The sequence below is a fragment of the Copidosoma floridanum genome, unplaced genomic scaffold (genome assembly GCF_036245765.1).
Source record: "Copidosoma floridanum isolate Cflo_tuat_1 unplaced genomic scaffold, Cflo_Japanese_pri ptg000031l, whole genome shotgun sequence".
NCBI lineage: Eukaryota > Metazoa > Arthropoda > Insecta > Hymenoptera > Encyrtidae > Copidosoma > Copidosoma floridanum.
In genome coordinates, this window is record NW_028321908.1 from 3,180,044 (window position 1) to 3,193,797 (window position 13,754).

At 35.5% G+C, this 13,754-nt stretch overlaps 1 protein-coding gene across 3 annotated transcripts in view; it reads right to left on the reverse strand.

The window, feature by feature from the left end:
* LOC106641833 (proton-coupled amino acid transporter-like protein pathetic) overlaps window positions 1-13,754 on the reverse strand; it is a 318,346-nt gene that overhangs the window by 109,213 nt on the left and 195,379 nt on the right. For all 3 annotated transcript variants that reach the window (XM_014356408.2, XM_014356373.2, XM_014356390.3), the window contains one exon: window positions 4,754-5,161. In XM_014356408.2, the coding sequence (XP_014211894.1) occupies window positions 4,754-5,161 (408 nt within the window). The remainder of the gene's footprint in view (window positions 1-4,753; window positions 5,162-13,754) is intronic.

Genomic DNA, 13,754 nt, shown 5'->3' on the forward strand with positions numbered 1-13,754 from the left:
AAGTGTTGGTTGAAAAACCTGAAAAAATTTAATTATTGTTTTTAGTTGAGTACTACAGATTCCTGAAGTATGAGGAAAAAAAAAATTTTTTTTGGCTCTAATGACATGGAATACCCCACTAAATATATATATATATTTATGTCGATTCTTGTATTAGTGTATATAAATTATACGTTCTTTATTGTTCCTCATTGGGTGGTATTATTTATTATTATACACCCAAATATCTCTTTTAAAATGGGGATTTTATATTCTCATTATTAGTTTAACACATACATTTTATTTACATACTGAACATCTTTCCTGGCAGAATAAATGGTCATTGTTATTATGCCTTTATCATCAGTAGGATTAAAAATGGTTGATAAAATGACTGTAGTAAAGGCTAGGAGCAGATGTATCAAACAAAACTTTGTTGAAAAATTCAGACTTAGACTTCTGCAATCTCAAAAAGTGTACCATTACGATGGGCCACTGGCTTTTTTTTCTTTTTTTTCATGTGTGATTCAAACATCATAAAGATAAGCAATTACTGTATTAACTGTGAGAATTTTCAAGAAAAATATTTTTTTAAGAAGCCAATCAAAATAAAACAACAAATTCTAAGTAATAAATCACAGCTTCTAAGTAACTTAATGTAACGTCAACAGCCAAATGTTTAAATTTGCCTGACACACCCACTCTTTTGCACCATCCCCACTCCCTACTACTCCTATCCATCCGCACAAACAGCACGAAAAAGGAAAGGCACTTAACATTTCTTATCACCTTCGAGAAAAAACTGTTTCAAAGAAGTCACACCCGCATGTAGTGCACTTTTATTGCTCTAGATAAAAATTTCTGTGAGAACCCAGACGCTACAAATACTCTGACTTATGGAAAAATTCCAAGATGAGATAAACACCAAATGTTGTTTTTAGTCAAATAAAAACGAAGCCACACACCTCATCAGCCATTGGCGCCCTCCTTACTCCAGCACTGAAATAAACAACCCCATGGCACTACCACCATGTACAACTAAACAACCTCTTTTTCCCCTTTCCTTCCCGTTCTCAATAATATTAATAGTACGTTAAAAAAACATGATTATTCAGAAACATAAATAAACAACATAAGAATAATTACTGATAACATTTATACTTACATTAATAAACTCGGCTCACAAAATTACTATCATCAATACTAATGTTGTTACTATTACTATTACATTTATTATTACTACTATTATTGTTATTCTTCTCACTGTTACTATTATCATTTTTATTATCATTGTCACTTGTACGATTACTACTACCACTATTTTTACTATAACTACTACCACTACTAGAACTTTTGTTATTATTACTACGATTATCATATTTACTATTATTTTGTTATTACAGCTACTTATATTACTGGAACTATAGTTATTATATTTGCTATTATTTTTTTTATTGTTATTATTATTACTATTTGTATTACTTTAATTACTACCGTTATTATCATGGTTATGGACTGGGAAGAGGACTTCCTAAAATTTGCAAACCATCACGTGCTCAAACCTGAATGTTGGCTCTGAATTATGCAAGGGCGTGACCTAGAAATCAAGCTTTCCCATTCAATGATCACTTTTCCAGTTTTCACTCAGGACCTCTTCGCAATACCCCAATTTTGCGTGTACACAAAAACGGCATCCCTGAATTGACTCATGTAAAACCGTATATAAGGCCCGAAGCCTCCTACACTAGCCAGTCTCAATCAATCGATCCTATCATCCTCGACTCTCTTTTGGTCGAGATTCGCGGCTTGACTTGTCTTGGTCAAGCTCCCTATACTGCTGCTCTCGATTAGTGGCACTCTTCCAAATCATCCTCGACTCCTTCAGTCAAGTACGACCTTACATTAGAATGAACTTTTATCAATTGACAAAGACACTATTTTTGGTGGTTTTAATTTTGCAGACAAACAAAATTACTGACTTTACACTGCAAATCAAAGTGTGTTATTTCAACCCACATTAGTGTGTCATTTTCTGTAACACTTTTTACTCATTTTTATGTGGGTATTTTTATACATTATAAGTGTGTGTTTATCATTTACACACATAAAATGTATTAAAACAACGCTTTTTAAGTGAGTAAATCAGTAATACACACTTAAAAAGTGTAAAATTACCCACATAAAATCGAGTAAAAAGTATTACACACTTTGCAGTGTAACATTTTTTTTAGACCTTTTGTACAGCTACATTTTTTGTACAAACTTAATATTCGTATAATCTATTCTTTTTTCCCTACTTTAAAAAACCAGTTTTTTAAACTTTGTGAATGTTTTTAAAAGTGATTCCGAAAATTTAGTTGCTTCTGAAGACAGACATTGAAAAGTCTAGGAGACTTCAATAGAATATTATTTTTAAGCTACGATGTCTGAGTTTTCATTAAAACTGTAAATCTTTTACAGTACATGTTATTATGTACGAGAGTAAATTCAACCTTAAGTACCAAAAATCGTTATCAGCTTGGGGGCGAATTCTATTACAAACAGGCAGTTCACTATTTCTGAGAAGACAACTTAACAATGACTCTTGTGTAAACAAAAATATAGATTACTGTACCCTAGACTATTAACACTTGATTACAGATAACAGAATTTTGTAAATACCAATTTTTATAGATATCAAGTATGATACCAAAATTAGAACAATAGTACATGTTTTAATTTAGTCGTGATTTGAACAAAAAGAAATATTTTGAAAACAACAAACATTTAACAATTCTTGAAGCATGTAAGAAAATGAAAGTAAATTTTTGTACGTGTTATAAGAAACTGCAAGGTATATCCGCATTTACCTAGAATGCCAATCAATCAAGGCTAAGTTATGCAGTATCGTTTTAACATGTAGCATTGTCTTCTTTTTTTCATTGATTTGCTGCTTCTACTTTGTATACTATGTACTTTGTATACTTATTATATTTTATATTTGGTGGCTACGTTAAAACTTTGCTATGTGCCATAAGCACCTTCTAGCATGATACTTTCTCTTTGCCTTATTCCAATAGTCTTATAACTTATCAATAACAGTCATGTATGAGTTTAGCAACAATATATTATATTGGATTCCTTCTGTATTCTATTAACCTTAACTTTAACTAACTTAACATTACATTTTTTTTATTGCAATCGCTAAAGTACGTATTTTATTCTAATTTGTATGGACATATCTATTGTATTTCATTTTGATTTATCAAAGTCATATTTCATGAATTAGTTTTTTCCGATCTAGACATAAAGTTTTTGGCATTAATTAATCGTGTTACAACTCAATGCTCCCTCGCAGAGACCTTGGTTGTTGTTCATCTTGTTTCTCGCAATTTCTGACGAGCTTTAGAGATCGGCGCGTTAAACACCAACCGGTACGGATAAGGCAATTTTGCAAGACACCATCACGTATTATGCTTCTTTGATCTTCCAATTATTGATAAAAATTTGTGAGCTCATTCTGATCCTTACGTACTTAAAAGAAACAGTAACCATCTGATCTTACAATGATTAGAATGGCAGCACACTTTGCCTGGCCAGCTTGTTAAAAGGGTACTTCAAAGTTGATTATAAGTTGTTTGCCTGTACTTATGGAAAAGCCGGCTGCCTTGTAAAATATTCACTACGTTGAAGTGTAACAAAAATGAGTAAGGATATATAATAAATGTGTAAGCAAATATTGTATAATTTTATATACCGTTTGCTGTTTAATCGTTATGTCTTTGGCATTATAAATTATGAATAAAATTGAACTGAAATCTCACTTTAATTATCATCTGTTACTTCGTGCAGTTAAATAGCACCAAATATGAAGCATTATTTTTTTTTAATTTTTTCAAGTTGTTAACTCTTTTAACTTGTATATTGTAACATTATCTTTATTTTATTTCCTTAGTTAATACCCTCAATTGTTAGTCTATTGAAATTATCACCTTCGCAGATGTGAACTTATATTAGTGTAAAAAATATTAGTATGAAACTCTATACATGTTTATATTAACTTAATGTTTGTTACTTTAGCTAACTAAGACATGATGTCCCTAGCCCATAGAAAAGTATTAATCAAATTCATTATCTCTTTAGTTGTTCCGTCTCAGTCGGATTTTAAAAAGAATCAGATTTTATTTTCACTGCCTGTAAAATTTAAATATTTATTGTATGTTTATTTTATTTTGACTACAATAACTTAAAAATTTCATTGTATTATACTCGCAAAGATTATTAATCAGCAAATATTATGTACTACGACTAACATCCTTGTAAAACTCTAAAAGCTGTCTTCATCAGCTATGTAAAAGATAGAAAAGCTACTACGGAACTCCGATCTCTAGCTTTATAACAATACTCCTATTTACTTTACTCTCTCTCTCTCTCTCTCTCTCTCTGTCTGTCTGTCTCCCCCCTCTCTCTCTGACTTACATAAAAGCTTATGCAAGAAAAAAAGGAAAGTAAAATTTGAGTTATCAGAAAATTGTGTACTGGACATCCTGGTATTTAGAATCTCACTAAATAGTTTATTATGTACAAAATATAAGCAAAACTAACGTTTACTAACAAATTTTAAATTGATAGTGGTTTAAGTGTTGAAAAAATTCGTATCATCATGTACAGACCTTAGTTATTATACATCAAAATTAATTAGGTGGTATGAGTATATGTATTATGTGAGTAGTACAGCTTGATAAAATGTAATTATAATATACATAAACGCAATCCTTACCGTTAAAATACTTACTTTGCTAATCTAGCATATTTTTGCGCTGGTTCTGGGCCAGCAAGAAAAGCAGCCTCTGCCACCTCAGCAAATCCTAAACTTGGTGTTTGCGTTCTTTTACAAAGAATGTGTGCACATTTAACTAATATATGCACACAATAAGTACAAATTGCACCAATGAAAAAAGTGGCAAATAATCCAAAAAAAAGACCAGCACTTTTAAATGCTGCTGGCATAGCAAGAATTCCCGTCCCTAAACTGCCTTTTAGCAGATGAATAAGAGTATCTACATCGCTTGTTGGATGAGTTAACCGTCTATTTTCAAATGGGTTGTATAAATCACATTCTTCATCACTTTGTCTTTCTACTAATGGTAGTGTTGATCCATTTAAAAGTGTAAGAGGTAGATTATTCTTTTCACATTTGTAGCTGCAATGTTAAAAATGTTAATTTTAAATAAAGCAATAGCAAAGATAAGACAACGTCCTTTACAGTATTTTGTAGTAAATGTCAATAAATAATAAAATATTTGTCTAAAATTACATTTTATCTACTATAAAACAAACCCTTATCATAATCTATTTCAAAGACATCTGGAAAAACTTCTTTATTTACAAGTGTCATAGAAATAAAAAATCTATACAACTGACAGTTTCGCTTGTCACAAAACTTAAAATAAGACTTTAAAACTAAGCTAGTCATAACTTGTTTTGCAAAAAAATTTAGGCTTTAGAAAGAATCATCGCTTTACTAAAAATCCAGCCGTTCATAAAAACTGAGAAAAGTAAAACTTTGCATTGTCTTTTAATTCACGTTGGTATACGGTATAAACTTTCATGAGAGGTCAAGATGCAACATAGTTCTCAAAAATAATTATCAAACTTTTCGAAAAACAAAGTTAAAGTCTAAAAAAAAATGTTTATGCTAGATAATGAAGAAGAAAGTATGAAAAAAGTATTTACAAAAGGACCTGTCGTAGGAGTAGCAAGGATAACAAGTCTACAAATATGTAACAAAGTAGTAATAATTAATAAAGCATATGAAGAGGTACTGTGGTATTAATAGAAGTGGAAGTCGTACTGGTAACCTTTGTAGTAATAGTTTTTTTACACCTATTTTTTTTGCAGTTACCTGAGACATGCCTCTATTCCAGGCAACTGTAACATCTTGTGTTTACAAAATTCTATACAAAAGCCTTTTTTTACCTTATCTTTCCTAATGATGGCATCCAGGGCTTAGACTTCTATAATTATGCTTCTATTGATAATTATACTCATCCTTGTCTAGCTGCCGAACCTTTCCATTTGCTGTAAGAATTCAGCTGCATCCTTTACATCTTTAGTTTAAATGAGCACGTCTTCTTTTTTTTGTATTGACACCACTTTAGACAGCAACATTAGCCTTGTTGGGGATAAACTTTACCTTCATAAACTAAAGCACATTTACAAAGTTGTGCTCTCCAGCAACCTTTATCCTACTTTTGTCGTCGTTTCAATTCTATGTATCTGATCTTTTTCGTTATCAAAAAAAACCTCTTCTAGTCAACCTTCACTTGTTCTCTTTATCTTAGAGAATGCACACTTCTGGCTTTTCTCGAGGCTGTCTGATAAACTCCTGTTTTTTTTTAACCCGTTCTATTTCCCTGAGATTAGAGTTCCGAGTGTTTTTATAAACAAAATAATGAAAAACTAAATCTTATCCATTCCTGATTGGTAAAAATTAGAAAAATTTGTTGCAAAGCTAACTATCCTTGGTATTTTCAAAAAAGACGTCTTTTTTTACAATTCATGCGGAATTTAGGTATTAAAGACTAGCCCTAAGGCCATTTTAACAACATTTTCTGTGTTCCCATACTTTTGATTAATTGTTCCAGCATCTTTAAACTTCTCTTATTGCAGATTAAACTTGCTCAATTTCTTGGTTCTGCTTTACTCTTAGCTATACACCATTACCTTCCTCAGAGGCAAGCTCCTCTTCAGTCAGGTTGCTCAAAACAGCCATGCTATTATTCTCCCTGACGTTACTGCCTGTTAAGAGGCTCCATCTTTCCGCTTTATCTAGAAAAGAGCATGGAGCATTTAACAGGCCCTGTTGACCACGTGAAGCATCTTTGTGCTCCTTCCCCAGAATTCGTGGGGCTTACGACAGTCGTTCAAGCTTCAACTGAGTTGGAACTGGTCAATGGATTCCTTAAGAGAGGTTACCTCCTAGGGTAAAAGTTTTACTTGGATGTTCTTTGTTTTAGTATTTTCTGCGTTACGTGTAGACCAGAGGAAGTCAACCTAACTCTTTTATTGAAAAACTAGTACCTGAAAAGGGTTAAATCAATGTTTCAGCCCTCCCTGTTGATAGAGAAGGGTGCTACTTACTACTTACTCAAGCCAGCCAGAAGTTACCTTTTTTGCTCAATTCCACTAACAGAGACTGCTCTGGAGTTGTTTATAAGGTATGAAAATAGTGTCTGTACGTAGTAAATATTTTTATAGGCATACTACAAGTGTCCCAGAAAGATGAGCAACAGTACCAACCTATAATGGGAGCAGAGGATTCAACAGCAAAGGCTAATCTAAAGAATACTTCAAAAACTGCTACCATGTAGTCTTACCAGTAAAAGTAAGCATTGATTAATCATCTCACAACGTTTTTTTTTGTTTATATGAGACGTACAGCTATATCCAATGCAGTTTCCTTAAGAGACAACCGGCATGTTGAAACTAGTAAAATCCTAGTAGAAAGAAGTAGCAGCAGTAGTGGTGTTTTTTTATGGAGGAGTAAGAATTGCATTGACGCACACTATTACTATGGTAGTATAGAAATCCGAGGATTTTTTTTTCCACAAACCTATACCCACAAAAACCCCCAATGCCACCTGGCTTTTGATCAACCTAGAACGGCATGAGTATTACTTCATGGAAGAGTCACTTAGACCACTCGCCATACTTCTAAATTAAAAATTTGATGATTAATCGAGTGTTTTTAATGAGTTAATAAGATGTTTTTGGTAGTATGATTACTTAAGGGCACTGATTATCGAAATAATAATAAAAAATTATTCTGATTGGTAAATCAATGTTAAGATTGTAATAAAAATTTTATTTTTCTAATATTTTGTGAACGGTGGCGTACATAAAAAAAATAAAAAATCAGCCTGAAGGGTGAAAAATTTTCTATCACTGAAGTTTTTAAGTTCCCTTTCCACACGTACAAAATTTTGTGAAGAACCTTGAGAGGTCATATGAAGTATAGCTTACTGTACGCGTAAGTTATAAGGAAAGTGTGGTCACTTTGAGCGATGACAACAAAGCCAAATTTACCTTCATGCTTCATCCGATTCAGTACAGGTAGCCAGAGTAGCAGCGTAGTACTGTGGAAAGAGAGGCAACAGCCAAGCAGGTGCTGCTAAATTGGATTTTTGGTTTTTAATGGGCAGCACTTATGACTTTTTCTAAGGTGCAAAATAAAACTTTTTAAGGTTAAGAAAAAGTCTAAAAGGAACAAGTTTTTTTCAATTTTTCAGGAAATCTTATCAAATTGGCATAGTCTTAATCAGGTGTTTTTTTTTTTTTTTCAATGGAATCTGGTGAATGATGTAGTTTTCACGCCTGATAGTAAACTTAAAAAGATGAAACATTAGTTCTTAATTCTAAAATATTGTGTGAAATACTAATACACAATATTCGTTATCAATGTACTGTAGCAGAATGAAGCTCTAAGATTTTCTGCAAAGTAAGTATATTTTGCGTGGATTAATGTTACGATTAAACAACCTACGTTATTAGCGACACTATAATACTCAGAACCTTTTGTCAGAAAAATGGTAAATATAAATAATTGGAAGAACAGCGTCAAATGTTACAAGTTTTCTATTCTTTACCAATTAAGACAACATTTAGTGTGCCTTAACATTATTTATATATTTAGAGGACTTAAAATTATAGTTTTCTTACTGATTTAACAATATGGTATATTCTGTACGTGTGCGTTTTTTTCGTCAGGGTGGGAGAATTCCTTGATGCACACCGCAGTGACTACAGTAATATTGAACTCAGTAGATTTCTTTTATCAGACGACTAATACCCACTCACTCCTCCCCCCCGTTACCACATGGCTTTTGTTCTGTCCAAAAACCGTGTTAGCATTATATCAGGGTGGATCAACGAGGGAGATCATCATATCTCACAGTATTAGCGAGCAAGCTCGCCACTAGTTGCTAAAGGTTCCAATTCTCTTGAGTTCTGATAATCAGCACCCGTTTCTAGCGCTCTTTTGTAGGTTGCACTATTTGCAAGCATTATTATATGATTGATGACGTACTTAGCTTATAATTAGGTGAACTCAGTGCAGCCTGGGTATGCAGTACGTTTTACTTACCATCAAAACCTTATTACTTCAAAAGGCCTACTCAGTGACCCCCGCACGTTGCACGATAACTTGCTCCTTTTTTTCGAATGAACGACAGACCTGATGTAGTCATCCACAACCCTTTCACTTACTTCGGTAAAAACATCTTAGAGATGATGTTTTCGGAAGTGCGTGCCGTGCTAAGCCTATTTACAAGCTTTAGGTGCTTACGGTACCATCTCTTGCCCATAAAAAGCGTGTGTTTAACGATACCATCCAACGCTAGGCAGTAAACGCATCTGGATGATGTTATTACTGTCATACGATGTAGATAGGCTTTAAACTGGCCATGCCCAGAGAAGAACTTAGTAAGGTAGTAACTGATCTCTCTATATCCTCTCTCTACCTACGATCTCAGAGCTGGTATCAGCTAGTGCGTCTTTTTACCCACACCAGCCTGATTTTATTCCTGTTGCAACGTTGCCACTATTCTCTTTTATCTGTTGCCGTCAGTTTCGTCATTGGAGCACAATGACTTCATCTGCTGTTCCAGTCTAAGCAACACGATGGATACCAGTAATGCAATTACCATGACGGTGGTGGAGGAGACCAAGCGATAGGGGCATGTGATCCTAAGGAATCCAATGCACTGCACCAAAGTAAGCATTTTTCCAGCGCATCTACCCACATCTCTCCACTATGTATTAGTATTAAGGTGATTACCGATGCAAGAAGTTGTCTTTTGAATTCTCTCAGACCCCCAATATTTGGAATTAACCGTCCAAGTAGTTTCACAACCCTACTGGATTTGTCAGCAGCTTTTATGATGTGCTCCCAGAAGGTTATTCAAAAGTCAACTCACACTCTTCTGTACACCGAATTTTGTGCTTGGCCTCCTCTCAAAATCTCGCTATGACATGCAATGCTATGTCATCTATAAAGTCCAGCTTGATCCCTGAAGGCAATTCAAGGCACAGGAACTCATTATAGACCAGTTTTCAGAGGCCAGAGCCAAGGGCAGAGCCCTGAACGATCCCCGACGTCAGGCGCACCTCTCTTGATCCGTCCTTCGTATCGTACTGGAGTATTTAATCCAGAAGATAGCTGTCCAGTATCTTATGAAGGTAGTCTGGTATATTCTGTCACTTTAAAACCCTTGTTATGTTGGATCATTAGCGTGAATTCAAGCCATTTTTGACGTCAATTGTCACTAGTACGCACACGATCCTTGTCTTCTGTGAGGGTTTCTATGTCTTCCTAACTGACTTAAGAACCTTGGCCACAGCCATAATCATCAAACGTTCCCAACAAAACCCGTACTGGTTGTCCCTGATGCTGACCTCACCTCTCAAGCGAGTTTGTATCAGCCCCTTGAGCATTTTATTGTGTAACGTGCATAAGAGTCGGAATGATGACATTAATGGGGGAAGTGGTTTGCCCTTATCAAAAAGGACGAACCTTTGGATCTTTGAGCACTCACTAAACAGTAAAATGCACAAGCATGCATTAAACATATCCGGCAAAACGTGTGGCTCCTCCACAGCTATAACCTTGAGAATTTGTGACAGTACCTTGTCTGGACAAGTTCTTTTGTGACTTAGATGGTATCTACGAGAGCACCGATCTCCGTTCTTTACGGCTAAAGAAAAGCACTTGGTCTAAATTTACGTTTTCCCATCTCCACTCGGGATGCTGTGAAAAGAGGCAAGAAACCAATCTTTAAGAATGTAGGCTCCATCAACGCCACCGGGTTCAAGCCACACTTTCTTTTTAGCGCGATCTGGTAGCCCAGGCTTCACGTGTCTCTATCTACCTCAGCAATGAGTTCTTGCTAGCTTCAGCTCTTTTTCACCTTGGTAACCCTCACCAAGGCTTTCTCTGTTTTTCTGTATGTGGCAATAAGCTCCTCTGCGTCTTCACGACTTCTGTGTCACTGTGACAGATGGCGTGGCTCTACGCTCCGCACGCAGGTTTGCAACTTTCTCGGTCCACCAGAAGGTCCATGAACGTGGGCTCAACCTAGCGGTCCCTTTGGGCATACAAGTATCACACCAATCCTTGACATGTCTTATGGAGCCACTCACAAGAGCCTTGATCTTTGCTTTATTTGTAATCTTATTTAAATCAACAGAAGTGGGCACGCTCAGCCTAGTAGTTGTAGAAGTAGTAGCAGTAGTTTTTTTATAGTAGGAGGAAAATTGACTTAATGCGGATCAGAAAACAACGGTAGTGTAGAACTTAGTAAACTTTTTTTATTAGACCACTATTACCCACTAAAACCCCTCTCATACCACGTGGCTTTAGTTCCACCCTAAAATTACGTTATCATTACTTCAAGATGGAGCCACCAGGGGGAACATTGTTTGTTCCTCCCTGTTGTATCTCACAGCATTAGCAAGCAAATTCACCACAAGTTGCTAGAGGCGCCAATCCTTCCGAGTCCTGAAAAGGACTCGGGATTCTTGAGTACAAGCATCCATGTGTAGCGCTTCTTCATAGGCTGAATTCTTTGCAAGTGCCAGTAAGTGATTGATGATTATCCTTGCTGATGGTTATTATACATAGAGTAGCGTGAGGTTGTACGACTTTGTCAGGAAGTCATCTGAATTTCTTTCTTTTTTTTCTCTCTAAGAACTGTCCAGGCAAACTTTCTAATAGCCCTTCAATCGTCAGCGCCACTCAGCATGGCACCCACGATATTTTTTTGCTTGACGGATCTATTTAAACAATTCTCTTGCTGTTGCTGACACTCATGCTACCTCTTACACTGGAAAAAGTGTGCTCTGCAGTATTGTTCACCCAGGGCAGAAATCACAACTAGGTGCTGATCTCAGAACCATGCGGTGGAGATATGCGTTAAACTGTCCATGGTCTAAGAAAAGCTTGATAAGGTAATAGCTCACCTCACCGTAGCCACGCCCCAGACATGAATACAGGATCAGTAAACCTTGACGAGCCCATACCAGCCTCATCCTACTTCTGCTGCATGCATCGCAAGCTCTCATCCCTATGAGTGTCACCCAACTCAGTCTCTTTTGCAAGAGATTTTGTTTTGTGCTAATAAACCAAACAGACGACAAGCATGGTTCTCACGACCACCATCGTCGTGGCCAAAGATACTGTGTGGGACACTCAGGCAACCCAAGAGGTTACAACCCACTGCACTAATGTGAGGTGGTTTCAGGACCATACCATCATCAATATATCTACCCACACTTCCAAGCCTTACAACATGATGGAGTTTGCCACCAGATTTTTCTCGTAGACTCCTATCGGCCACTAATATTTGGCATCAGTCACGACATAACTCCTGTTACCTTTGATTACTGACCAGGCATTTTCGGAATGGATGGTAACAAAAATCGCAAGAAAAGTAAAAGCAGAGTTTGTTAAGGGAAATAAATTTGTATTTAATTTAAGTTTTGATGAAATAAGCATAAAGCAATATAAGGAGTGAAACAGTTCTCATGAAACGTGAAAAGGCTTAGTTAACTTGGGGGGCTAATTAAATGAAATTGAACATAACTGAGAATTGAAAATAGCAACAAGAGCATTTGTATTAATATTTGTATGTATTAACAGCACATTTAAAGTAACTGTGGCCCATTACCTCATAAGTTCATTAAATAAAGTAGAAAAGTCAATTATCCTCAAAGATCTCCCAATTAAACTTCATGCAGATGCAATCAACGTTACCAGTGTTACCTTCAACGGAGATCAGGCTCATGAAATTGAGTGTAAATCTCTTGGTGGATATTTAAACAGTACGAGAAAAGAGTATTGTAAGCCTTTCTTTTTTATCCTGAGAGAGAGAAGCCAGTATTCATTTTCTACGATACGTGTCATTGTATAAAATTATGCAGAAACTATTTTGCAATAAAAAGCCCCATAGTTTACACTGAGTCAGATTTAATATATTGATAGTAGGTAAGCTATGCAAGTACGGGACAACCTCCCCCCCCCCTGGCCTCATTCTGAGGCCAGCCACGGCCTCGTAGTTAGGCAGGTACAGGGCCAGCTCCCCCTTCATCAGAGTTTCGTACTATTGCACGCTCCTCCACTCCCTCCCCCTCCCGTGCCTGTGCTCGTTCCCACGTGGCAACAAACACAGGCTGTTCGAAATGTTATATTAGAAATTTTTTAGACTTTAAAATTATTTTTGTTCTATTGTTATTTCTATTTTTCTTTTTTTATTTTTTTTTTATTTTTATTTCAAAACAAAAAAATTTTCTCTCACTTAGACTTAAACCTAGGTCTCCAGGGTAATAGACAGGTATACTATCTACTGTGCTATCGGATAGTTATATGATACCTGCACTAATACAGATATATTTGGAAGATGGTACTGCACTGTCTTATCGACATAAAGTGTAGATGCCTTAAAGATAATTTGAAGATGACTTCAGGACCATCTGATATTGTTTTAAAGATTGCTGAAATATATTTGAAAGATGGCCATAAATATAACTAAAAAGTAGCTTAAAAATAACTTAAACATGCCTCTTATACTTTTTACACCCATGAGATGATTTGAAGAAGTCTCACTTTGTCATAATGTTTATTATGTAGCAAGCTTTATAAGAGCCCCAAACAAACGCTCCTATCCGTGAAGTACAACCATCGAATCTTACCTCTCCAAAAGAAGCGTAGCCAAATACTTTTGTTCGTAAATTAAAAAAAA